This window comes from Micrasema longulum, unplaced genomic scaffold (genome assembly GCF_059751315.1).
Source record: "Micrasema longulum isolate JH-2025_06_02 unplaced genomic scaffold, ASM5975131v1 h1tg002851l, whole genome shotgun sequence".
Taxonomy (NCBI): Eukaryota; Metazoa; Arthropoda; class Insecta; order Trichoptera; family Brachycentridae; genus Micrasema; species Micrasema longulum.
In genome coordinates, this window is record NW_028279973.1 from 70,389 (window position 1) to 97,648 (window position 27,260).

The 27,260-nt window shown below is 31.7% G+C and overlaps 1 protein-coding gene across 1 annotated transcript in view; it reads right to left on the reverse strand.

Moving 5' to 3' along the window:
* Positions 1–9,684, reverse strand: part of LOC148271472 (nose resistant to fluoxetine protein 6-like) — a 29,441-nt gene extending 19,757 nt beyond the window's left edge. The window contains exons 1-4 of the mRNA XM_088241353.1: positions 8,724–9,684; positions 8,127–8,448; positions 2,327–2,520; positions 1,685–1,860 (exon numbers count right to left, since the gene is read on the reverse strand). Coding sequence (XP_088097479.1) covers positions 1,685–1,860; positions 2,327–2,520; positions 8,127–8,448; positions 8,724–8,810 — 779 coding nt within the window. The 5' untranslated portion in view covers positions 8,811–9,684. The remainder of the gene's footprint in view (positions 1–1,684; positions 1,861–2,326; positions 2,521–8,126; positions 8,449–8,723) is intronic.
* Between the last annotated feature and the right edge of the window lie 17,576 nt (positions 9,685–27,260).

The window sequence follows — 27,260 nt, forward strand, 5'->3', positions numbered from 1 at the left end:
TGAAACTAGGTATACGGTTAAGGCCCACCCGGTATAAAAATAATTAATTTTTGACTTACTATGATTACATCAGTAAATTTACTTAAAGTGCGTAAGTAACTCGAGGAAAATAAAATGTCATTAATTCAATAGTAATTTATTTGCCTTGTAAAAAGCAAGAAAAAATTATCTAAAAAATGTTATTATGTTGTATTTATTTGATTTAACACTTTATATGCTTACACAATATATTATATACATTAAAGGGCGGGCATACTTTAAGGCAATTTCTTCCTACTATTACAGTGAGGGATTTATGCCAAAAGTGTCTGTGTCCGATTGTTGTCAAAATTTTAATAATTTTATATGAATTAAATTACAACACATCTTGCAGCTACAGAGCGCATGACCGTTTAAAAAACTAACTCCCATTTACGTTCAAAAAATGACTATGAACCGTTTTTAATTAACGAATAATCCTTTACAAATATAATCTAGATTACATGTCCAACAGTTACAGAGCGCATATACTGTTCAAAATCTAGATTCAATTTACAGTTTAAATTTAAGATTAACAAATTAAAACAGGGATGGAGAATACCTTAAATAAGGGAATATGGAAGTCTAGGCATTTACAGCGCTTATGACCTGTCATTGGCTGGTTTAAGTGGCCACTTTACACACTGTGTAACATTCACCATTTTGCCTATGTTTGAACATCCATTTTTCTTCAATTCTTCCATTTGTTGATTTTAGTAAAGGTAAAGAGATGAAACCTTTATTGTTGCGAAGAGATTCATCTGACTGAAATATTTCACATACTAGGCAACGCCTGAAAACAATTTTTCAATTTTTAAACTTCTTCCCTTATTTAAGGTTTAAAACCTCCCGAGGGGGTAAAATCCAGTCTTTATACTAATACGGCAAACAATTTGAAAAACGGGAAGCTACCGATAGCGAAAATTTCATTCTGATACTGTTTTTCGAATTAAAAAAACAAAATCGGTTCATTTTTGGGGAGCAAAAAACAGAACAACGGAACGTTGATTTTGTCGGTTTAAGATAGGCATAATAAGTCCAACGTGCAGTTGTCATTTATGCACAGTATCGGTGAGGCATTTACGAGAAAGTGACGGAAAAACAATGTTCAAATATCTATTTATCAAAATCTGTCACTGCATTTCGCCTGTGCTTGATGTCAGTTATCACATGAGGTAGGTACGTCTACTGTCTTATTTCTACGTTCCTTATTTTTTTATATTATTATGAATAACTTATACAGCGCCTTTTTTGTAATATTATACCTTAAGAGCGCTTTACAAAGTGATTCAATTGATAAATAAATTGAAATGAAACTTTTAAATTTGTTATTTAATTTAAACAATTGATTTTGTTATTACATGCTACGGATATATTCAAATGATTTAGAGAACAAGTGGGTTTTAAGTTTTTTTTCGAAACATCACTTCACTCTCACAGCCTCGCACCTCTGCTGGAAGAGCATTCCATGCCATTCCACTGAATTTGGTGCGCTGTTTGCGTAGAGGTATAATAACTTTTTCTCTTTCCGTAGACGTAGCTGATTTAAGCGTAAGACGCCTATCGGATAGCTGATCTGGACTGCATAGTTCCCTCAGATATTCGGAAGCAAAGTGGTGCAGTGATTTATACATAAGCCAACAAAGCAAAAAGCCCTGGTACTCACCTGAAATATCTTATTTTTAGTAATGTAAAATACGTCGTTAAAATGTTGGTTTTTGATCCATCATGGCTGAACATCTTGATTGTGTTTATTGTCATTAAAAAACTAGACATGCATAGTAAAATATCTATTCCAGATAGAATATTGCATGAAAGCATTGCCATGTAAGAAGATTGAAGCTGAAACAAGTTAATATAAATAATGGTTCTTTCCCTTCTGATTATCATTATAACGAATCAGCGTGATGGAAATTGTTAAAAACTTTAATTAATTCGTTCGTTTATTTAATCATGCCTTTGTTCATTCGTTTATTCATAAAAACGTTAATTCATTTATTCGTTTATTCATTCAATTATTCGTCAATTTGTTTACGAATTCATATGTTTATTCATTCGCTTGTTTTCAACAAAAAAATAATTCGTAAATTTTACAAAAAGACAGGTAATTTATTACACAATCGTCAATTTTCTCACTTAACAGAATTGTGCAAAATCGAAAGTGGCAAAAATTACAAGACGTTTTTAAATACGGAACTAAAACGCTTATGCTACTCACATTCTGTTCTTTTTTTGTCCATACATTCATGTATTCTTTTATACAATAACTGATCCATTCATTACTTTTATAAATATGTTATTTACTAACCATTTCGTACGCTTCTGGGTTTTTAATATATCTAGGTGCTATAAACGTGAACGAATGAAATAATATCGCAAGCATTATTGAAAGCACACGAACTCCCTGAAATTCATGCAGCCAGTTGATATTATCAGACTGATAAACCAATTTCTTCCAATTGTGAGGCATATTGAAACAGAAAAGCATTTTCCTGCGATATCCTGCAAGAACAACATATAGATAACAAAACATTAAATCTTATTATTTAGATTTCAAATGAAAATAATGTTCCACTAGTATATTTGAAAAGAAAACAATATTCCATTAGAGGATTTTAAAATAATTAAATATTTGTTTAATTTTTTTAAATGAAATTTTTTTAAAAACAAATTTCATTTTAAGAATTAAGAACAAAACTTTATTCTATTGAAATATTACAATCAAAAAAATATTCAATATTTAAGATCTGTCTCGTGGTGTAGTGGTCAGCGCATTTGCCTACCATGCAAAAGGTCTCGGGTTTGATTCCCCATATGGTTAACATATTTATTTAAAGGGGGTGTTTTTATTCTAGTATATTTCATAGACCCTGGACTGGCACCTCAAATGTAAGACTGATCATCTTACCATCATGACATACCAGTGCAGTGGCCTATGCACTATTAGGCACGAAAAGGAAATGATGCTGATTATAAAGATTTAAAAACCGAAAAAAAATATTTTTAAAAATGTATCTTTAAATGGAGATACATTTTTTTCAAAGAACAATGAAAAATCAAATAAATTTATTATTTCGTCATCATCATTTCCTTTCCGCAACTAATGGTGCATAGGTAACTGCATTCGTACACCAATGCAGCGTATCTTGATCCTTTTTTGTTACATGAAGGTAAAATGATCAGTCTTACGATTAAGATACCAGTTCAGAAATATTCTAATGTGAAAACACCCGTTTAAATAAATATTTCATATTAACCATGTCGGGAATCGAATCCGAGAGCTCTTGCATGGTAGGCAAACCACGAGGCTGACAATTATACTTGTGATAGTATAAAGAAAGGGGAAAAAACCTTTTTTCTTGGGCTTTACACCGTGAGGTTGGATATAATTTTCGTGTTTATAAAATTATTATCCTAGGATTTTAGTTATTAAATGATGAAAATTTATACAGTTTGTATGTTCATGTTTTTATTAATATAAATGTGATATTTTGTTAGCTGGAACAACATTTTAAATATAATGTAAATAAAACACTCAGTAAATGTATGTGCCACAAGCGAATTTAATATTCAACAATGTTTTGAGTATGTTCAAATGTTTGCAGACTGGCTGGATTTAAGAATTTAGACATACTCAAAACATTGTTGAATTAACTACTTGGTAAAATAAGAAGAGAAAATATATTTTACCTGATGATGGGTTATTCTGAATATTCGAAATATGCTGTATTCTAACTAATATTAAACTCGTTTTTATATAATTTAAATGTACAATCCATCACGACTGCCGATTAAAATGTACAAACGATTAGATTTTTATAAAAACATGTTTTGAAAAAGTGCAAAATAGATCATCTAAGTGCAGCATGTAGTCCATAAAAACACAGACGAATAAGTCACTTATACACATAATGATACGTAGTTAAAGAGGAAGAGTCTTTAGCTGGTAATCCCAGCTTGGAAAAGATCCACCTTTTTAGGTAGACTGTTCAACGGGCCAATCATCCTTCCCACAGGCGTAATCAACGGTAAATTTGTCCTGCATTCGGGAAGAACAAATTCAATTTCAATTTATTTATTTTATAAACGTTTTTGTACATTACAAAAAAGCTCAATGCATAAAAAATTAAATATCCCAACTAGAAACCTCAGACAAAACTTACTCTTTCATACCGATAACCATAGAACTAACTATGGTTTTCATTCCCCTATGCCCAGAATTCTTAGGTCTACCATCAAACATACCAGTCTTGATTTCTTTGATAACAAGTTGTCTTCTTTCAAACGATCACTGAATCAAATTCAATTATAAACACCTCTCTCCCGCTTCCACTCCCACAAAGTCTACTATAAACCATTGAGTCTTTCTAATTTTGATATAATATTTTTCTATGGACAAATGTGTCCATAAAAATGCCCATTGGGCGTATATATAAATAAATAAATAAAACGAAAAATAAATACTAAAATTTATATATACAAAAATGGTAAAATAAAAATACCCAGCAATTATAGAAAAAGAATGCTATCCTCTCTGAACTTTTTTTCAGTAATATGAAAGATGTCAATATCCGAAGAGATACGGTTGAGTAAAGACATTGCTCTTCCTACTGGCATTACCATCGGCAGGTTGGTTCTGCAAGCAGGAAGATAAAACAGCTTAAGCTGTGTATGTCTAAGGTGGTCATTAGGAACATAAAGAAAAATACTCTCCGTTACACCTATGTTGATCGTAATACCACGGATCAATCGTAAAAAATACATAAGCAAGTATGCATTTCTTCTTTTCTCCAAACTATTTTAGCCAAGCATTCCCAGTATGAAGTCAGACGGGTACAACCACGGATAATATCCGCACACCCTTAAGTAATTACTACTATTACCTAACTCTTAAGTAGTTGCTGTGTTCATATAATTTTCTGCGCTTTAAAATCGTAAATAAGATTGTAAATAAACCAGTTCAGAAGTTAAAAGGCCATCATACGCGAGGCAACGCTTCTTCTGGCCCGCAAACTTGTGATACCGAGTATACCTAAAAGGAACAAACATGGGTAAAGGTGTGTAGTTCGCGAACGACCCTGTCACCTATCATACTGACAAGGTCGGAAACATTAAACTAGAGTTATGTTTCTCTCATCTCGGTCAGTTAGTTCGCGAACGAAAAGAGCGGCGAACTAAATGGATCTTCGTCTCATTCGTATCTTTCATATATTTGTGTCTTTTGGATCTCTAGCTCATTTAGTTCATTCATTGAACCAAATTGTGTCCTTATCTCTGTGGTTAGGAGGTAGATTAGGTACTTACATATACGCTCTGTATCTATAGTAGGTACGTAAATGCCTATACTGGCTGCTTTGTTCTTTCATTTATCGTCCGCGCGTTGTGTCGGTACCGGCCGGTAAAGGAATGAAATTTAATTGACACTCATTATGAAAAGTCACGATAAAAATTCTATTTTATAAATCTTTATTTACATTGAGATGTAAACGTTGGGTATTCATATTTCATTAATGCCCTCAAATGTGAACAAGAGGTTAGTTTGTTCGCTCGAGTTTTTTAGATATTATATATTTTTTGTTCAATATTAATATTTAAATAAACCCTTTAATTAATTCTTTCTTTATTAAAAAATACATATTTATTTACCTATTATGGCTTTTTAGGCTGTGTCTGTGTTAGGTCATAATAATTGACATAAAAAACTATAAAGTGACGTAAAATAAATAATTATTAAATATAACAATTATTACAGAATAACAATCCAAACGGTAGATACAACATTAAAAAAAATTAAACAATGTGAAAAGTAACAACCTAATTGTGGAACAACTTATTAGGTCAGTTATTCATTTTGTGCTAGAGGCTGATTATTGTTTTATTTTAAATTTTATTTTCATTTTTTTTTCATTTGCATTTGTGTATTTTGTATTAAGTGTATAAATTCACACGTTATAAATAAAAAAAACCTACTTGAAAAAAATAAATTAAATTTGGTGCTTAAAATATTTATAATTTTAAAAATAAACAAAACGTTTATTGTAAAAGTAAATAAAAAAATAATTAACCTCGCATGAAAAACAATTTCTGTGTCAATTGGTTCCATAAGAAATGCCTATGGTATTAACGTTATTTTTCAAAATAAAATAATTTATCTGTTGTCTACAGGTTTGTGATATTATAATATCTAAAGAACAATATTATAAAATCTATGTAGAAAATCCTGTTGACAAACCAGCCAAAGGTTAAGAATTTTTTTTTCAGTCACCGCTCGTACGCATTCGGCTAAAGCAAACAAAAAAACGAAACAAACCAGAGGCATGAAATACACGAAAAATATGAAAACGCAAATGATACGAAGATTTAAAATATGTGGAGATATGGTGACCTAAATGAGCCGAATGAGCAAAAGATACATTCGTTCAATTGAACCACTTAAAAGGTTCGGTAACTTTGGTTATGCAGATCAAGTGATACGTATCCTCTCAGTGACCGGATCTTACCCACGTCTAATCACGAGTACTCTAATGGGCAGTACCCATACTCTCTCATGTACAGATAACGAAGTAACTTCTTCTGTACGCTATCCGCCGTTAGTGAGTAAGCGGCTTCTTCAGGCCACAACAACTATCTACCTACCATTTTCCAGAATGCCACGCACTAAAGTTCAATACGACAGTTTAATGATATTTAATTCTGCGAAGTGTTTAAAATTATGTATTACAAACTCCAACATCTTGGAAGCAGAACGGCTCTCATTGACGATGTGACTATTTTATTTTATTTTATTTTATTGAAATAAACGGCTCTTAGTGCCTTTTACGTATTAGTTACCAATACAATAAAATATACATACATGTAAGCATAATTATAAGTAATAAAGAGCATTTAAAACAATATTTTTAACTAACAAATTAAGAAAGTCTAAAAAAGATAAACTTTAGGGATACAAAAAATTAAATATAACCAATTATAAAATTATCAATAAAAAATGAAAATTTGGTATTAGAAATACTTTGAACCAGTTAAAAAAAACTAAGAAAACAATTTTGAGTAATATTAAATGATAAAAAATTAAAAAAAATTGTATTATTTAAAACTAATACTTAGGAAAATAGTGTATAATTATGTATAAAAATATTTCATCAGCATCATTCCCTTTCCGCACCTAATGGTGCATAGGGCACTGCATTGGTACACCAATCGCAGCGTATTTTGATAATTTTTTTGTTACATGTAGGTAAGATGATCAGTCTTACGCTTCAGATACCAGTCCAGGGACTATGAAATATTCTGGTTTTAAACAGCCTTTTAAATAAATATTTCATATCAACCATGTCAGGAATCGAACCCGAGACCTCTCGCATGGTAGGCAAACTCGCTGACCATTACACCACGAGGCCGACTAAAAATATATAATAATGTAAAAAAAAAAAGATTAGGAGAAATATTTTGTACTTATAAATAAATTCAAGAAATGAAACGAAAAAAAAAAAAAAAAACACTAATTAAGAAGTTTAAATAATTTTTAACAATTATAACAAATAGTTATCTAGAACTATTACCAATGAAGTACAGGAGAAGAGCCGTTCTATATGTCCTAAATTTCATGTGAAATGAGTCACCAACATCCTGGTACTCATTGCCTAGAGTGTGAACTCTATTGATGATGGCATTTTTACCATATGATGTCGAAGTATTGTTACTATGAAACGTTGATGAGATATCAAATGTTATTCCTAGGTTCTTGGTTTCCGAGCTATGCTTTAAAGAAACATCGGGCATCTTTAAAATTATGATAATTTCAAATCAAACACATCACCATGCACTTGACAATTATAAAACTTAGTTAATTACCTATCCGGTGAATTTTTTTATTAATATCCTGTTACTATCAACAATATACAATAGTAACGAAAAGAAAATTAGAATTTAAAGATCATCAGCAAACAGCGAACGGCAAAAATTCAGAAAATCTTATACATTTACTCTCGTTTGTGGCATACATATCCAAAGTGTTTTATTTAAAATATATTTAAGTGTATGTGTATTTGTGTGTGTGTGTACGTACATGTTTTGTGTAATAGAGATAAAACTTTTTGATATACTACCTTTTATTTCAGTGCCTTCCTTGATAATAACACTAGATATTAAATTTACTAGGATTATCAGGATGACAGCAATTGCAAAAATTAATGCTCCTGTGTTAGATTTCTTTGTGGAACTCTTTTTCTTGCAAGATATTTTAGTGATGTGTCCTTCAAGGTCATATTTTTCTTTAATTTCTCCATTCACCCACTTTTGTAAAACTCCCCGAAGTTCTTCCTCGTCTCCGTGAAATGAGCTGATAATACTTGAAGTGTTCCATGTTTTGCTAACACAAACTCCGCGATGAACCACGTCTCTACTGAAACGTTTTCGGGTATTTACGCTCTGAAAACGTGAGAAAAAAACATTTCGTGATTTGTTGAATTGAACGTGACTAGTGTTGTGGACTCTCAGATCAGAGGACCTAGGTTCGAACCCCGCTCTACCACTACTTGATAATTATTTTTTGATAGCGAGTTATTAACAACTCTTTGGAAATAGACCCAAAATACAAATGTTTGGGCAAGTAGTAAACAGACAAATACTCACAAATACTAATGTCAAAAAATATTGTGAAATAAGTTATTAAACAATTATTAATGAATAAATACAGTTCTTACTTTAATTCTGTACCACAGATCTCCTGGATTGTCTGTGGTCAACTTAACGTCCAAAAAACAAAAAAGTCCATTTGGGTCATTGGACATACAGTCCTCATAATCATCTTGTTGGTATAATGTCGGAAAATCACTGAAATCTGAAGAAAAAAAAAACAGTTTATTGTAATGTTATTTTTATTATTCTCATCTGGTCAGTGCTATTTATATTGAGTACAAAGCATGGGTGGCCAACGTTTTAACCGCCATGTCCGACCGGCTTTTGAAATTTTTGGCGGCGGTCTACTAACACTGAAAGTGGTAATTTAAAACCAAAAATTAGTTTAAAATAAAAATGAACATACATAATACCCTCAGAGTAATAATGCGCTAGCTATAGAGGGGCCCTATCGTTTTTTTGCATAGAAGGAAACCGTTACATATTTTTGGTTGGCGACAACTTCGCTCTGCTGGCGGCCATTTTGTTTTGCTTGGCAACAGAGGCGTAACGGACACTTTTGTTGATGTGCTTGGCTTTCTTTGTAAATAACTGGGATATTGACTCATTATAATAAATAAAAATCGACAATGGTGAATTTCAGTATGTTTGGTTGCAGCAGTAGGAGCGTCAAAGGTGTTTAAGCAGTCAGTTTTCACAGATAATTGATTTCGAAAAATATTTTTATTTGATTTACGTTGATTTTTGGCATTTATGGTCTCGACATGTGTATTCTACGATTTACCTTTAAAAATTTAAATCTTTATCGAATAAAGGTCTATTCAAATTAGACTTGAAAATACAAATGCAAATTAACATCGATTTGACAATTCTCGACATGCATACAGCACATTGTTTTGCTGCGAACTGTAACTAACTTAATACTTAATAGTCAAATAATGTTTTTCTTACGGTTGGGCTCCTTTATAGCATGTGCATAGGGGAGCATTATTACTCCTAAGATAATACCCATACCGATTCAATATCAAGTTATTTCAATAAAATTAATTTTAGGCAACATGGCATAGTACATCATTCCTTCATTTGTATTTCTGTTTGTTTTTACTAACATGCAAGAGGATGCGTAATCGATTCTTTTTTTTTAAATAAAACATATAATACAAAAAGTACATATACTCCCAGGAGTTATTAAAGAAACTCATTTGGGACCGTACATAAGAAAAAACATTTTAAAAAAAAACATAATATCATACATATTAATTCATCCGAAATAGAAAGAAAACATTATAGTATAAGAAACATAAAACCCCATCTACATAAATTACAATAATAATTATAACTAAGAAAAAGATTTAAGAAATATTTTTTAATTATGACACTTCTGGATTTTTTATTAAATTTTTCGTGTTTTAGCTCATCGTGCAGTTTATTATATTTGGAATGGCCAATATTTTTCAAGGACCTACAGCCGAACTTTGTTGAGCGAAACTTAGATTCATGAAGATTCCCTGATTAACGCGTATTGCGATTGTGAATATTATGACCAAATGTGTATTTTAAATTTGAGTGAGCAGAAAAGTTTATGATATTTAAAATAGTATTGGTTATGTCATGCAGTGGCACTACCTTGAAAGAAAGTATCTTTGTTTGTCGGTAGATATCCTTTACATGGGAATCCCATTTAAGTCCAAGAATGTTTCTTAGAGCTCTGTTCTGAAGAAATTAATAACCTCGAGTCATAGCTATTTGTACGCTGATGTCCGAGAGGTCAACAAAGCGTCATCTGTGTCGGGGTGTCTGAGGAATGTAATATGGAGAAATAAGGATATGAAGTCAGAATACACAAGATATGTGAGAGACCCATCATCACGCATGCTGTGAAAGCGCGGATGGACACTGCTCGTACCAAAGGACTACTCAGAACCGCTGAAATGAAGGTCGTAAGGACTATTACTGGAAAATCGCTCCGAGACCGAATCCGTGATCCTTTAATTAGAGATACGTGTGGAATAGAGGATATCGTAGGATGGAGAAAATCCAGACAAAGATGCTGGAGGGACAATGTGGACAGAATGACCAGCGACAGGTTTGTGTACACTGCAACAAATGAAATTCTATCTGGACAACGTCCGCCTGGAAAATCACCTGAGAGATGGAGGTACAGTTATACATCATAATTTCAGGATAACAACTAGTTTTCTGTAACACAGATCTTAGGATGTCTTAAAAGGATGACTTCACCCAGAAATTAAAATAGTTTTTACATAAAAAGAGACGTTCTTTCATTTTAGTTTTAGTAACGCGAGGAATATGCCTATTATTGGCTTTAGAATTCGTAAATATGTATTAACTATTTATGTGAAATCAGAAGGTATGCTAGAAACACATATTTAATCATAATTTGGTTCATAGCTATTACAAAAAATAGTAAAATGTTTTGTTTTGATTGCATTCATTCTAGAAAATGTAGATTCGCAGAGGAAAGTGGTTCCAAAAAAACGGCATGCGACTGGTAATGGATACGCAGTCGACGCTTCGGCTAACCAAAATGAGTATCGCTTATTTTGATGATTTTATTTAAGGCTTTTAATAAAAATATATTTAATTATCCAACAACTGATGACTTTTGTGAAGTAAAAGAGCTAAAATGTTTTCCCTATCTGTTGCAACAAATTTAGATCTAAATAACTCCCAAGGGGGAAAATCCAGCCTATCTGCAAGCATTTGGACATACTGAAAACATTATTGAATTAACTAATTGGTAAAAAAAGAAGTGTAAAATTGGAATATTGTTTTCAGGCGTTGCCGGAAATAGGTTCAGCCGGATGAATCTCACCCACGTGATAAAAGTTTCAGCTCTTTTACTTCACAAAAGTCAACAGATGGAAGAGTTGAGGAAGTTTAAATGTTTGAATATAGACAGAATAGTGAATATTACACAGTGAGTAAGGTGGCCACTTAAGTCAGACAATATTGCGGCTTGACACGGGCATAGCCTAAAAAGCCTTAATAAGTTAATTAATATTTAAACTAGTGTAATTTTGAATGAATAAATAAATAAATGACGGGTCATAAACCCTATAAATGCCTGGACTTCCATTCTCCCTTTTCAAAAATGTTTTTCCTCTCTTTTGCAAAAAAATTATTTAATAATTGTTTTAATGGACAAGGATTTAGGTAATAGATTTTAATTGAATAAAACTCAAAGTCCTTTTGACCGAAATTGGTGTAAGTTAGTATTTGTTTAAGTTGTCATTGTGTTGAGGATCTGGTGATTATTTTATTGATATGTGGTGTATTGTTGAGGTTATGTGTGTCGTTTGATTACTGCATAGTTACATGTGTTGAATAATATATGTGTGAGTATTAATTAATTGGCCTTGTGTACTATTAAAGTTGGTCATACATATATTAATTTTAAATGAGAAGAGCTAAGCCTCTTAGGCCGAAAGTCACATAACAAGTCAATATTCTTCATTTTAACATTTGATCAAAGAAGTAAGTAAGCATTTTTTAATTTATTTACTTAAAGATAATTTATTAGATATTATTTAATTTTATTTTATTTTTATAAACATAAACGGCAAATCTGCCTTTTACAAACATTTATAAAATTAACATATTTGGCTTAATTTTTTTATTTTTTAAACATGAATTACCGTATACCCAAGATTTATAAAAAAAAAATTAAACCAAAAATTATACAGCATATTCAGTAGAAAGTTTAAATCATAAAACATTCTACAGTAAAACAACAAGAAAATCATAAGTACTGATTCACACAGATAGGCAAATTGAACAAAAAAACTATATACATATATATATATTATGAAATGCATGAATAAATAAATATAATTACCATTCACCATCTTTGAAACAGTTCTAAAGGTTTGTCCTACAGAAAAAATACCCTACACTAAATATATCAGATACGTGGGAATAACTATTGCCGAGTGCATGTCAATTTAAGTCTATTTAATACGGTATTACAAGTATACACTGTCCATGAATTGTTGCTACAAAACGGTGGCACCTGTCTAGTCATTCTTCCAGGCACCCTGAAGTTGATGAGAGATAATAGTTCAGGGCAATCCCATAATGAATTTACAATTTTGAATAAATTTAAAAGGTCTATAATTTGAGACATAAGTCCCAATTCCATGGGACAAAACGTCCTGTGTGGAGTTGGGACGAGCAATTAGTTGACACAGACATATGAGTAGTTGAGTATATCATCACAAATATTATTCGCATTAATGCTCAAGTTAACTGACAAGCAAAATAATATAGTTTAGACTCCGCAGACTGGCTACATCCAAAAAATAATGTAAATTGTAAAAAGAAAAGTAAGAAAAATTAAAACATAAAAAGCCAAGACATACAAAAACCGAGAAAACTGTATTTGTAAATAAATTACCTGAAAGGAATACTATTACTCAGTAGGTAAAAGGGAATAAAGAGGAAAAAGGAACACACTGTACATTCCACCTTTGAAAAGATTATCCTAGTAGGAGAGCTCTTCATCAATTTTATATACAATCTTACAGGATTTTTATTTCTATTCTATTAGTAATATAAATTGTGGCGCTCTTACCTTCATTTTCAAAACTGGGGTCATTTTTCTCGGACAAGTAATATAATCCAATTACTAATATGATTGTACAAATAACTGAATACATGTTGCCTGATGATTTCACATATAATTTTGACATTTTAAGGTCTTGATGCTAAGACTCTTACTCAAATGGTATTTCGAGGTAAGGAAGGAAAATATGAACCAAAAGGTAATCAATTTTTTTGCTTGTTTTATTTAATTTTAATCTCAAGAGGATTCACGGGCTTGACTTTTCTTCATAGAAACGTATTTCGTATTTTCTCTCTGGACTAGAGCAGTGTTTTTTATTACACATTATAAATATTTACTATTGACGTGTAGTTATGGTTTTCCTTTTTAGATATATTGTTTTTTGGGAGATAAGACCATCTAAAAACCTATAAAAGCCCTAGTTTTATCTGCCGTCTTCGGACGGCAGATAAAACTTTTCGTTCTTAGCGTTTGTCTGTTATTGGTGGCGTCCATCTACTTCCAACTAATATTTAAAAAATGTTGATGTTTTTCGTTTATATTTCTTGATAAAACTGCATAGTTGATAGGGAAGTTTACATACCTATTGATAAATGACGAAATATTTTAAGATACATACTTAGATAATACATAATAATACAAAATGAAGTATTATGCTAACTTTATCTGTTAAAATGTGTATTTCCTACTCTGTTGTATTTCGCCATGTGTTCCTTTCCCACCTTTTAAATAATAAAAGCTTAATCCCAATTTCAGTCCAAAAACTCGCAAAAATGAACTGTTTAGCAAACTAGTTGTAAATATTTATGTTTCTATCCCCTGTTAAAATACTTATTTGATCTTATCTCCAAAATATGTTAAGAATAGTATAAAAACTGTAAATGTTGTAAACAACTCACCAGTCTTGAAGATGCCTACTTAGGCAAAAGCGCTCGTTGGTCAAAATAATAAATGTAAAACTAAACCAAGAAGTTTCATTGATAAGTTTATTTATAATTTTATCATAATCATTAAAAAAATGTCTTAAAATGCTCTTTTTTATGCTTGGCAATCGCGATGGGAATCTGGGTGGTCTGATGTTTTACCTTTATTTTTTTTCCTTTAACCCCTGTAGCGATTAAAATTTTCTTGAGTTTTCTCCGATCGCTGGACTACGCAGTTATTATCAGGTCATGGTAAAGTTAATCAAACATTATTTGTTTTCAGTATTGTTGATTCCCCTTCGTGCTGCTGCGGATATCCTAATCAGTCTTCTAAACACATCCTGTGGTCTTGTCCCTTTCCCCTTCTCTATGATTCTCTATAAGCTTCTCGCTACTACCCGTAGCCTCGTTATAGATCTAGTCGGAAATACAGATCCGGTGGCTTCCAAAATGAATTTCGAGGCTTTTAAAAAGTTTTGTAATCATTTTGGCGAATTGATCATGTCAATATAATCCCAATCAGTGAAGAATTCGCAGTGAAGTGCATATAACGTACTTCTGGATTACTTTCTTTCAGCATAAAGATGCTAAGACTGCCAGATTACAAGAGTTCTTTCGGGCAGCTTTTTTAGTTTGGCAACGAGCGAATTTTCCATGTACGTGAGCACCACCAAGGAGACTTATGTCCTCAGATGCGGTGTGCGGTATGTGGTGGGTAAGTTGCCGTCTTCGGACGCACGGAACTCAAATATGATAAATAATTTTAAAAAACAGAAATAGAACCGACACGGAAACATTCATTTTAATACACTTTTTTAAAAAAATCGGTTCAGTTTTTCGATGCGAAAAACGGGACGACGAAACGTTTATTTCTTCGATTTTAGTTAGGCATTTTCAGTCCGTCGTGTAGTTCCTTTTTTGCACAATATCAAGGAGGCATCTGCTAGAAAGTGACAGCAAAAAGTCTATTCATCAAATTTCTAAAAATGATAAATATCTATAGTGTATAAAAAAAATCACTGCTCTAGTTCCATCATTTTTTTAATTACTTATTTAAATATGGACGTGTAAAATCTATTCGCATACAAATATTGTAAATAAATTTAAATTAACGGATTATTTTAAGAAATAATACAACTCAATTGAAAATCACTTTAAAAATTATCGAGTAAAGATATAATTTTAAGAAATTAAATAGCCGTGAGTAAACTATCATATTTTTAACTCAACAGTCAAAATATTATTGTCACAAGCACTGTTTTCGTTGTATTGAAATTTGACATCTCTCTCTTATTGGTTAATATTTAAACATAAACTAAACTATCCATGAACAGGCGTTACTAAATAACCATAAAGAAACATTCTATTAAATGGAATAAACATAATCAAATCCCAATAATACTATTATTTTATTATTTTCAGTCAAATGTAATGTATTGCGTTAAATGCTGTAATTGCATTCACCAAGATGCTGGAATCCAATGTTGTATATATCGAAAGGAATTTAACTTATACTGCGGCAATATGAGCGAAGTTAATTTTCGTGAAATTTCTAGTTTAAATAGTAACAAATGGAAGCTTTGTTAAGCCGTTGAACCACCTTATAAATCACCTGTAACTTATGCCACGCATAGAAAGTCCGACTTTTCAAAAGAATCATGGAACGATTCTTCTACAATGAATATGCTTTTAACAATACATAATTGGATGTTTTTAAATAAAGGTGAAGGTGAGAATAAAAGTAAATTTTAAAAAGTGAGATAAACGACAAGTTGGTCTCGATAAAAAATCAGAAACTTTTGATTAAATTGGCACGACACGTGCCGAGGAAAATAATAATACGCGCAAGATAATGGAAGAATCTGAAAACATAAAAAATTGTGATAAAAACATCGTAGTCTATAATCTGGAGAAGACCGATAGGGGTAACGCTAGAAGAATAAATACTGATGTGTTGAAGTTGGAAAAAGTTTTTCAGGAAATCGATAACTCTATAAACAAATTATCATCGAGATGTATTAGAATTGGAATGAATGATGACAATAGACCAAAACCCGTTATATTCAAAATGAAAAACAATCACGCGATCTATTTACGAATAAGCTTTCCTTTCCAGAAAATCTTAAAGTAGCTAATGATCTTACAGTTATGCAACAAAATCTTTTTAAGCTATTGAGGAGTGAGGTGTTTCAGGATGTTTCAGGTGTGTGAGGATCAATAAATCATGGGAACTTCTAAAGTTATATCGAACAAATGGCCAAAAAACTAAGATGATTTTATTATAATATTTATACAAAATGTAAAATATCAATAATGATCTTTTATTTTAAAGGGAAATATGGCAGGATAGTACAAGAGCCTAAAAAATTTAGTTTTATTTACTCTTTAATATAAAAATCTAACAGAAACCAAAGGACCCGTAGAATTACAATTAATACTATCAAGACAACAATTTAATCTCAGGAAAAACTATTATAAGGTAACTATTGACCTTGTTTGATTTGATAAATGTGATGATAAATATTATGCCCCATTAGATAATTTTTCGAAGTCTTGATTCTACTACTGAAATTCGTAATTTTAAGAAAGCAGATTGAATTGCATTAATGTATGTAGTTATATTTTATTTTCTTAGTTCTTGTGTTCTTGTGTTCTATAAAATGCAGTACGCCATATATCTTTCTATTTTTTTAATAATGCAGGGAGGAAAGACGGAATAATTTATGTTTAACCCAACTTAAAATAATGTTTTATTGTAAAATACACTTGTACCGTATGGTAAATAAATAAAAATTTAACAAAATAAATAAAAAGTATGAAGATAAGACATGCCGCATTTCCTCTTAATCTCTTAATTCTAGTATTATTATAGTTGTTGTATAGAATTAATTTCGGTACATATTTTTCCTTGTATTTTTTGCCATGTGTGAGTAACATTTTGAAATTATTATAAATTTACCTCGTTCATACATCAAACATTATTACAAATATCATGTACAATTTTTGATCAACTGGTGAATATGAAAAGTGTGGTTATTTCTGTTTCAATATCTGTATTAGTTTTGTATTATTTAAATAAAAATGACACCAGAATCAGTGACAAATATGGTACGTATTAATTAATAATTAATCAAAAATAATTACTCCGTCCGTGTCAGGTTGGAATAAGATTAAAGGTTAATTTTATAATTTTATTTATTTTATTTTATTTATTTACTTAAGTTAGTTAATATTACATTGTATATTAACTAATATATTTACAATTATAACAAATACTTATTAAATATTTCTTACATAACTACATTATTACAATAAACATAACATTTTTTTTTTAAATCCGTAAGTTTTCTTTCATTCTTTATACTTTCAGGCATCTCATCATACAGTTTTAACCCTTTATACATTAAGCTATTTTGTGATTTTGTTTTTTTCTTAAGTGGTAGTCTTATCCTATTTCTATTTCTTGTCCTATATTTATGTACATTTCTATTTAATATAATTTCACTAATAAAATACTTTGGCATGAGATTATTAAACACTTAATATATAAATACAAATACATTATACAATAGTCTTTATCTTCATGTATCTTTTAAATAATTGCTAATACGCTGCGATTAGAGAACCAATATAATGCCATTTGCACCACTAGGAGCTGATGATGGAATTATAATGATAGTCAACATGAAATATTTGTTTATGAGGTGGTTGTACATTGCAAAACTTCAATGACCCTGGACTGGTACACCTTAATGTAACGGATGATCAAGGTACGCTGTATTTAGTGTTCCTTATGCACCATCAAGTGCGGATAATATGTATCAAATGGAGGACGGGTTTTCAAGGCCATACTGCAGAACTTCAAAGGAACATTTTTTTACGATATTAAATGAAAAACGTATTTTACTAAGAAAGCGGTACGTACCGGACGCAGACAAGGGAAGCGACTGGGTATGGGAGGAGTAGGGGTTAATGGAAGGCATGTTAGTCTGGGACATTAAGGATTGTCTCCATTTTCAAGTCATAAGAATTTTTTTTTTTTTTTTTAAGTTTACCGTCAGGAATTTTACTCTGAAGTTTTGCATTCTTGCCCCGAAAAACCGTATTTAACCACCTACTGACTTTTCTATGTTTACCGGTTTCGAGATGTACTTGTCTCTTCGTCAGGACACTAATCACACTAACATGAAAATTCCACTATTACACCTTCACCATTGTAGTTGCCTAAAATAATAAAACCTACTTGCTGGAAGAAGCTTACACCAACATATACAGATATTTATGTTTTTTTTTCATCTTGTGGTAAAAACAGTTTTTAAAAAAGAGAAAGGAAGGAGTTAAATTTTGCCAGGTATAAAGTGACCATTTCAATGAAACATTATGTCTCAACACCATATGAAATATTTTTTTATAAAAAAAATATCAAGAGTTCTCTTTACCAGAGAAATCTGATGTAAGGAAGACTGTACAGGTACAGTGTTCAATTTTTTTTTATTATTTCATTTTTCTTAATTTTCTTCAGTCAGATTTTGATTTCTCTTTTGAAACATTGTTTATCGGTTAACTTTATTTTATGGGTCACAAATACAATAGTTACTAGATACTCCACCCTGATGCTGCAAATTTTTTTTTTTTTTAAATACAACCTTCGGTCAAAGAGGATTGACCTACTACTCAGTTAAAGTGTACAATCTACTTCCATTATCCATAAGGACAGTAAGTAAGTTATCAAAATATAAATTTGCTATTAAGAAATGGATAGTGGAGGTGGGTTGCGCACGGATCGATGAGTGGATCAAGCCAAACATGTAAAATGTATGCACTGTTTATGAATTTTATTAATTAGTCCATATAAATTGGTTATGTTTTTTATTTTGTTTATTATGTTAATTATAATTAGGTTAATTGGTTTAATTAGGTTTTTTTATTGTTCTTATTTTGTTAATTTTTTTAACTTTGTTAAATATATTTCATAACTTTGTTAAATATTATTATCTTAGGCATGTTTCACATTTTTGTAAAATGTTTCCCTCTGCACGGGACACCCCAGTGAGGGAACATTATTCTGTATAAAAAAAGAATACAAACAATGTAAAAGTATAAATAAATAAATAAAATAAATATTTAACAATTTGGGTAAAAAACAATCCATGCACCGTAAACCGAAAGCCTTTGACACTTATTTTTTTATTTTATTTTGCCTGTACTTTAAATATGAATAATAAATTGTATTTTATTTATTTCATTGATCGAATAAATAAACTTATTTTACTGTAGATACCAGTGATTTTCCCGCACTCTATAAGCTGGAAGACTATGGTGAATGTTTGTCAGATCCTAAAGGAGTCTTTTGTATAGCTGATATTCAATTGACAACGGAAAATCATGGAGACCTTTGGCAAAGAATCAAGGTTTTTTCATTTATTTTTTTAATAATACGTGTTATAAATAATAATAATGGTTTATTAACAAAAAATACAATTTCTTTATCTACTACATATATATTAAGGTAATATATTTCTCTGGATTATATCTAGTCTGCTCAACTAGGTACAACCTGTTTTAAGGCAGACATTTTTATGTAAAAATAAACAATAACATGACTACCTCCTAGTTAATTTATTATAAAGTTATACAATATTTATTCCATTTATTATATTAGAATGATTTTAAGTAAGTTTTCCGACTTTTCTCTACCTAAATCCAGCAACCATTTTATTACAAATTGATTTAATTGAATTTGGGTCATGGTTTTGTAATATTCCGGTAACAGATTGAATATTTTGGGGCCCAGAAACCTGAAATTTTTTTGCCCGAATTCAGAGTTCTTGGTAGACTCCATGACCCATCCTTTAGTTTGACTTCTGGTAGTGTGGGAGTGTTCCTTTTGGGATTTGGTAGAATAATTTGCTTTCACAAACATAATTATTCTAGATATATATAATTGCCTTATATCATATATATTACCAATAAATATATAAAAGTTCCCAAAAGTAACTTTAACTCATTCCCGGAAATTTAATCAGGACTATAAGGTATAATGTGGTTCGATTTTATAACTAAGATTTAAGTCCGAGAACGAAGGCAGCAGTCTCCTAGAATGAGCGTTCTGAGGGTGTGGCGTTGGAGCTGGCTTGGACACGTGCTGCGGATGCCTCAGAAGAGCCTTAACCCAAGTTACCTCTTCTTCACACCAACGGGCGGTCGGAGACGATCTTTCAGCTTTATTAGACGGAACTGACGGACATGAGATTGACGTGGGAAGAGGCGAGGGTGCTGGCTAGTGATAGAATCTCCTGGAGGCGTCTGGTGATGTGTTCATGCTACATCTAGAAGCAGATGTAGTAAAAAAGGAACAAGATGCAATACAATAAAAAACATGGCATTATAACATCAAGAATATATACAAGTTGTTGGGTGTTGCAATGAGTTTTGTCCGTGTTTACCAAATTTAAAAGTAACCACAAAAATAAAACAAAATGGTAAAAGTTAGACGTCATTCGAAAACAAATTGTCTGTTCTATAAGATGTTGTGTTTGCGTAACTTAAAAACGTTACACATATTATTTTATTAGATTATAAGCCTTCAAAATGAAATGTTTATCGTGGAATGCTAAACTAACAGTTCACAATGCAGTTCTAGTGCCAACTCTAATGTATGGGTGTGAAGTATGGAATTGGAAAAATTATGATGAAAGTAGGTTAACCTAGCCGGACCGAAGGGGGGGATTCGAATCCCCCATATACCGATTTGGTCAATTTCACTTTATGTACATAAGCATTCGGCAAACCAACAAAAATGAATAAAATACACGAATGAGTTAAATATGTGTACGCAAAAACATGAATAAATTATTGCACTGTCATAAACACTTCCAACATTTTATTCTCCTGATGCCATATACAAGTAGGCGCTAGGGTCGTTTGGTCCCCCCGTTCAGATCACGTGTAATTTTTTGATGCTTAGTGAAGGAAAGGTTAAATGCTGTTGAAATACGATCCCTCGGGCGAATGTGTGGTAAAGCGGTGTATAATAGGTGCACAAATGTCGAGATCCGTGAACTGTGTAAGACTGAGACATGCATTATCGACAGAATCAAGAAAGGGGTGCTGCGTTGGTTTGGACATGTCAAGCGAATGGACAGCAAAAGAACGGCTAAATGGATCTACAATGCGAATGTTGATGGATACAAAGAACGAGAAAGACCGAAAAAGACATGGCATGAGCAAGTCTATCAAATACTTGAAGATGGACATGTCAAGAGTAGGAAATATCGGCGTGCGTGCATGAGAAGATGTATGAATTTAGAGGAAGCGAGGTCTGTATGCAAAGATAGAGTGATATGGCGTTCTATCCTCTCTGCCTCTGATACCTACGGGGAAATGGCGTGATGGTTTGTTTGTTTTGCTTGTGAAAATGTAAGGCAAGCAGCAACGAGGCTTTGCAAAAAATAGTCTTTAGAATGTATGATACATGCCTGGAGAGCAAATTGGCCATGAACGAAAGTAAGTAAAAAGTGGTGGTATTTAAAAGGGGAAGTGAGGTATAGTTGATAAGATTAAGACGTTTTTATTAAGACCCTTGTCTATGAAGTGATTTAATTATGTAGAACAAATGACGACAAAAAATAGTAAAACAAGTATGTATGGTGAAAATGAACGACAACGTGAGACGAGGACGACCAAGGAAGACGTGGCATGATCAGATAAACCAAAATCTTTAGTCTGTTCAAGCCAAAAGCAGACAGAACCGAAGGGCATGTTTGACAAGATGTATGAATGTGGAAAGGTTGGAATGTACGCTACGATAGACGTGTGTGGCGGTCTATTCTCTCTGCCTGCCCCTACGGGGAAATGACGTAATGGTAGTAGTAGTAGAAAATGGAATATCAAGCAGACGAAAGTGAGCATTTTCGACGTCTTCTGTTTGTGTCCTACTAACATAACCTTATTTGGTTCACCGACAGGTACTAATAAATTAACATACCCTATGGTTTAAATGTCAACTCTAAATCCTTTGTTGCAGAATACTAGTGAAAGCTCAGACTATTTTCGTCGTGATATAATACATCGAGGAGTATGCATCAGCAAAAATTGGAAGACATTCAATGATCATGTTACAGAAAAAGATTATTTCCAAGCTGAATTACAGAAATGGGCTAATGAAGAATTTAAAAAAGATAATGCCTTTGGTGGAATTGTTACAGAATTTAAATGTAACAGCAATGATGTTACGACATTCCTTAAAATCAGCCAAATTTTATTCACGAGTATTATTTTTGGTATAATTCTATTGAATGTAACTTCTGGAATCGTTGTGAAGAAAGAAGATGAAAAGAAAAGTAAGTGTTCGAATTATGAATTACATAAAAAAAATAATAATACGATGGCTCAGTTCAATAGAACGACAAATAAAAATTTTCAATTTTTGACTTATATTACCCGTTATATTAAAAAAAGCTCTCTAAAACTAAAAATTAATGAATCTCTAGGCAGATTTTTTCAGGTAAAAATAAATAAACCTAACAATCTCACCGCTCCATGACGTTATTTTTTACTTTTTTAAGAGGTATTTCATTGAAAAAAAAATACATGATTTGGTTGTAATGTAGTACCTCAAAGGAAAATCCTGTACCGAGGAAGGCATTTTACACATTTTTCAGATAAAGGATTTTTCAAATATTTTTAATTTGATGTATACGAGTATATATATATAAGTACAATAGAATTCAGTAGATAAAATACATTTTTTTTCAATTTAAACGTTTTTTGACAAAGAATTTTTATTACTTTAAAATACAGTAAATACATTAAAATATTACATGCATTTTTCATATACTTTAACAAAAGTATACTATAAAAGTCAATACCTACGTATTATTTTATAATTTAAAGGTTTTTTGACAATTAAAAAAAAAAAAAAAACTAACTAAATACATTTTACGCGTTTTTTGACAAATTAATTATTTTTTAAAATTCGATTTTATTTCTTTTTTGATAAAATATAAATACTTGAGTTCTTGTTAGTCACTTAAATATTTTAATTTTTTGACTATTCCTTTAACGTCACTAATAACTTGTACAGGAAAAATAAAAATCGAGTTGTGATCGAGTGGGATTTTGAACACCGGACGTCCGTGAGTCCACAATACTACCACGGGACCACGATATATACCTTTGCTATAAAATTTATTAAATTGAACAAACATTTTACGTGTTTTTAGACAGACAACTAAATTTTTTAATTTTATTTGTTTATAAATTTGTATAAACCACTTAATTTTTTTTTTTTTTTTTTAATTACACTTCGACCGGTTTCGAGGTTACTACCTCATCGTCAGGAATTTAACTAACTTATAATTACACGCCTAACCTCGTAACCTCGAAACCGGTCGAAGTGTAATAAAAAAAAAAAAAAAAAAAATTAAGTGGTTTATACAAATTTATAAACAAATAAATGTAAAATGTCATACCACAAAGTGAAAAATGTTTTTGATAACAATAATAAATTTTTTAATGTTTAAATTTAATAAATATACTATGATTCTCACTAAATAGAATTTACATGTGTTTTGACAAATATTTTATTTTAATATTTTAATTTCGTAAGTACACTATAAAAATCACTAAATAAAACAAAGGTTTTATTACTATTATTGTATTCGGACTCGTGGTGTAATGGTCAGCGCGTTTGCCTATCATGCAAGAGGTCTCGGGTTCGATTCCTGACATGGTTGACAGGAATATTTATTTAAAAGTGTGTTTTTACACTAGAATATGTCATAGTCCCTGGACTGATACCTGAAGCGTAAAACTGATCATCTTACCTTAATGTCACGTATTAAATTCAATATATTAGTTTATTTGTCAGTTCGAAGACAAACTTTGAGTTAGACGCACGTCGGTATGAATTTTATGGAGAAAACCCACCTCGAACTGCAGCTGGAGACTCTGTCGGCCACGCTTTTTTAACGAATTAACTAATTTAACGATTTGAGTAATTTTAGTCAAAATCTAGGCCAGAAAAGAACATGCAATCAATAAATATACACGATTTTCTACCCTAGTCGGTTTGAATTGTAAACTTATCGAAAAATATAAGGTGGGAAATATGTAATAAAATCCCTGTATTCATCGGCAGCCAGCTAATTTCTGTGTCAGGCCTTAAAACAAATATTAGGTTTATACTATACAACTTTCACCGGTGTTATTAAGCTTTTCTTGTTTTATATTTTACAGGTTTAAGAAATAGAATCACGTATGCGTTTAATATACCCAACAATTGGAAAAAGATTGTTGCCCCGCCAAGAGGAAAGGTCTGGATACCAGCATTAGAGGGGCTTCGAACAGTTCTGATGACCTCAGTTGTTATTGCACATTTTTTCCTTTTTATTTTCTTAGCATACTCAACTAATCCAGAACTACTAGAAGAGGTAAGAAGAGTAATTTAATGACGGCTCGTAAATGCTTAGACTTTATTTCCCATTTCCAAATATATTCGAAGCATATCCAGAAAGTAAGAGCACTCAATTTAAGAATTAAAAAAAATACACAATTTTGTTTGTTTATATGATGTATTTCTTATTTTATCTCTTAGACATACACCGAGCATCTGTCTTTCCATGGATCGTTGCGTGCATTTTAATTTTTGGCTACTTTTTTGTGTTATAGACATGGTTTCTAGTCCATATGTTGTCACCGGCAATATGCACGATTCATATACTTACAGAATAAGAAGTGAAGAAATAAGGCGCCGAACCGGAGTCGTGGATATCATGGATCGTGCAGCGACATTGAAATAGCAGTGGGCAGGGCACTTGGCGAGACAAAATGATGGCAGGTGGATACCCAGAATAATAAAGTGGAGACCATGGGCAAACAAAAGAAGTGTTGGAAGGCCACAGAAAAAATGGGTCGACGACATTGCCTCTATTGCCGGTAAAACGTGGATGATGAAAGCGGGTGATAGGAAGGAATAAAGACGTTTGGAAGAGGCCTTTATCCAGTGAGAAGAGAATAAGGCTGCAGAAAAAGAAGAAGAAGATATGATGTTTTACTTATTTTCCCACGTAGTCGTCTTCCCGTTCTATGCAGGTTGTAAGTCGTGGCACAAGCTTTTTGATGCCCTCCTCATAGAACTCTCCCGCCATCTCCTTCGTCCACTTTAATACTCCTTGTTTCACCTCCTCATCGGTTAGAATTTTTTCTTCCACCCATGTGAATCTTCGGGAAGGTAAAAAGATGAAAATCTAAAGGCGCTAAGTCAGTGGGGTATGCAGGGTGGTTCAAAATGTCCCAACCGCTCAAGGAACTCGCGAGCGCTGGCGACCCGATTCAATTTGTGCTGCTCTGTTAGTTGTTTTGGGACCCATCTTGAATAAAAATTTTAATATTCCAGCGTTTCTGGAACTGTTTCGTAAAACAGAGATCTGAAAATTTGAGAAAACATTGCAGAAATTTCATCTTCTGTCAATCGGCGGTCTTCACGAACAGTTTCGTCGATTTTTTTCACTAACTCATCGGTCACAATTAAAGGACTTCCACTTCTTTACTCGTCATAATTTTTTTCTTACTTAATTAAACTCACGACACTACTAAAATACGTTTGTTCAATTCATAAATAGTTTTGATCCGTGCAAAAAATTCAGTCGGAGTTTTTCTTTCCGCGAGAAGGAACCTTATGACAGCGCGCACCTCGCACTTGGTGGGATTTCTTATTTATATATTTTACAGAAACGAACACTACTATAGTCTTTAAAATATAGCTTTGTTAGAATGACAGCTGTCAATCTAATTTCATTAGTGTTGTGAAATTACTGATCACTGATCAAATCGATTTTATCAGTTATTTCATGCAATCATGAAACTCTGTTTCCAAAAATTGATATAAAAACGCAAAAACAAGCCTATTATAGTGTGTTTAACACAATTATTTACCAAAAAATGAGACGTTTATACTTTTTTCATGAACAACATCAAATGAATTATTTTTTTATTTTATCAATTTGTCCCATCTCTATCGTTTTTTCAAAATGATGTAACCTTGTAAAAACGTCGTTAATAATTAGGTTTATATTAGTTCTATATTAGTTTTAAAGCTGATTTTATACATAAATGTTGATTTATGTTTCAAGCATTGTATAAAAAAATAATTAACACGCCAGATACAAATGATTTTTTGTGTGTCAATATAAATAACTCATTTGACGTTACTACAAAGTTATGTCGTCACTTTTTCTGACAACTGTCATTCTAATCTTGTTACATTTTAAGGACTATAGACAAGTGTTGTTACTTACGAGGGTCGCCGGTGCTCGTTGTGTTCAGAAGACCCCCCACTACCAATCAATGTTGCCAACTTTTGGAAAAAAATTCTCACAGCAGGAGAGCCAAACGGTACTCTTTCTTTTTGGATATGCCTCGTATTTGCCTTTCTTGAAATAATATTTATAATCACGGTCTATCACTTCGGTCTTCTCAGAAGAGAACACTTTTCATTCCTTGACATCCCACATTATTCTTCAGTTATTTATTTTCTGTTCAAGGTGATCTTAAATAATCTACACCTGAAACATTTTTCTCCTTCCTTAGAACCAAAGTCAGTTTCCTAGCACGTGCATTAGTCCAGTGCACAGCCAAGTAAAAATATAAGGAAATAATTCATTTATAGTAAAATATTTTTATAAAAAACCTAACCTAACCTACCGAAACTTTTTCTAACTTATCCTAACCTAACCCGTGTAGATTGTTGTGGTAATATGTACTCGTATATCTTTTGTTAAAATGTACTAAAGCAAAATCAATTGGAACTCAGGGATTCTCTGTATTAATATTAAGTGTACTCTTAATGAATTAATACAGAGCAATGTGCAATCGATTGCAAATCAACTCTTTTCTGTATCAGTATACAATTTGGCAATGCGCCACCCGGATACAGATTAATCTTAGTTCATTACAAATGATTTATTAAACTATGTGAATTTAAAGTGTATGTTTTTTTTCAGATGTATAACAGGAATACAGTTCAGGGTATTTTTGGTTTTAGGTTTTTGGTTCAGGTCAATTTCTGTATAACAAGTTTCCTAGTAGCTCTC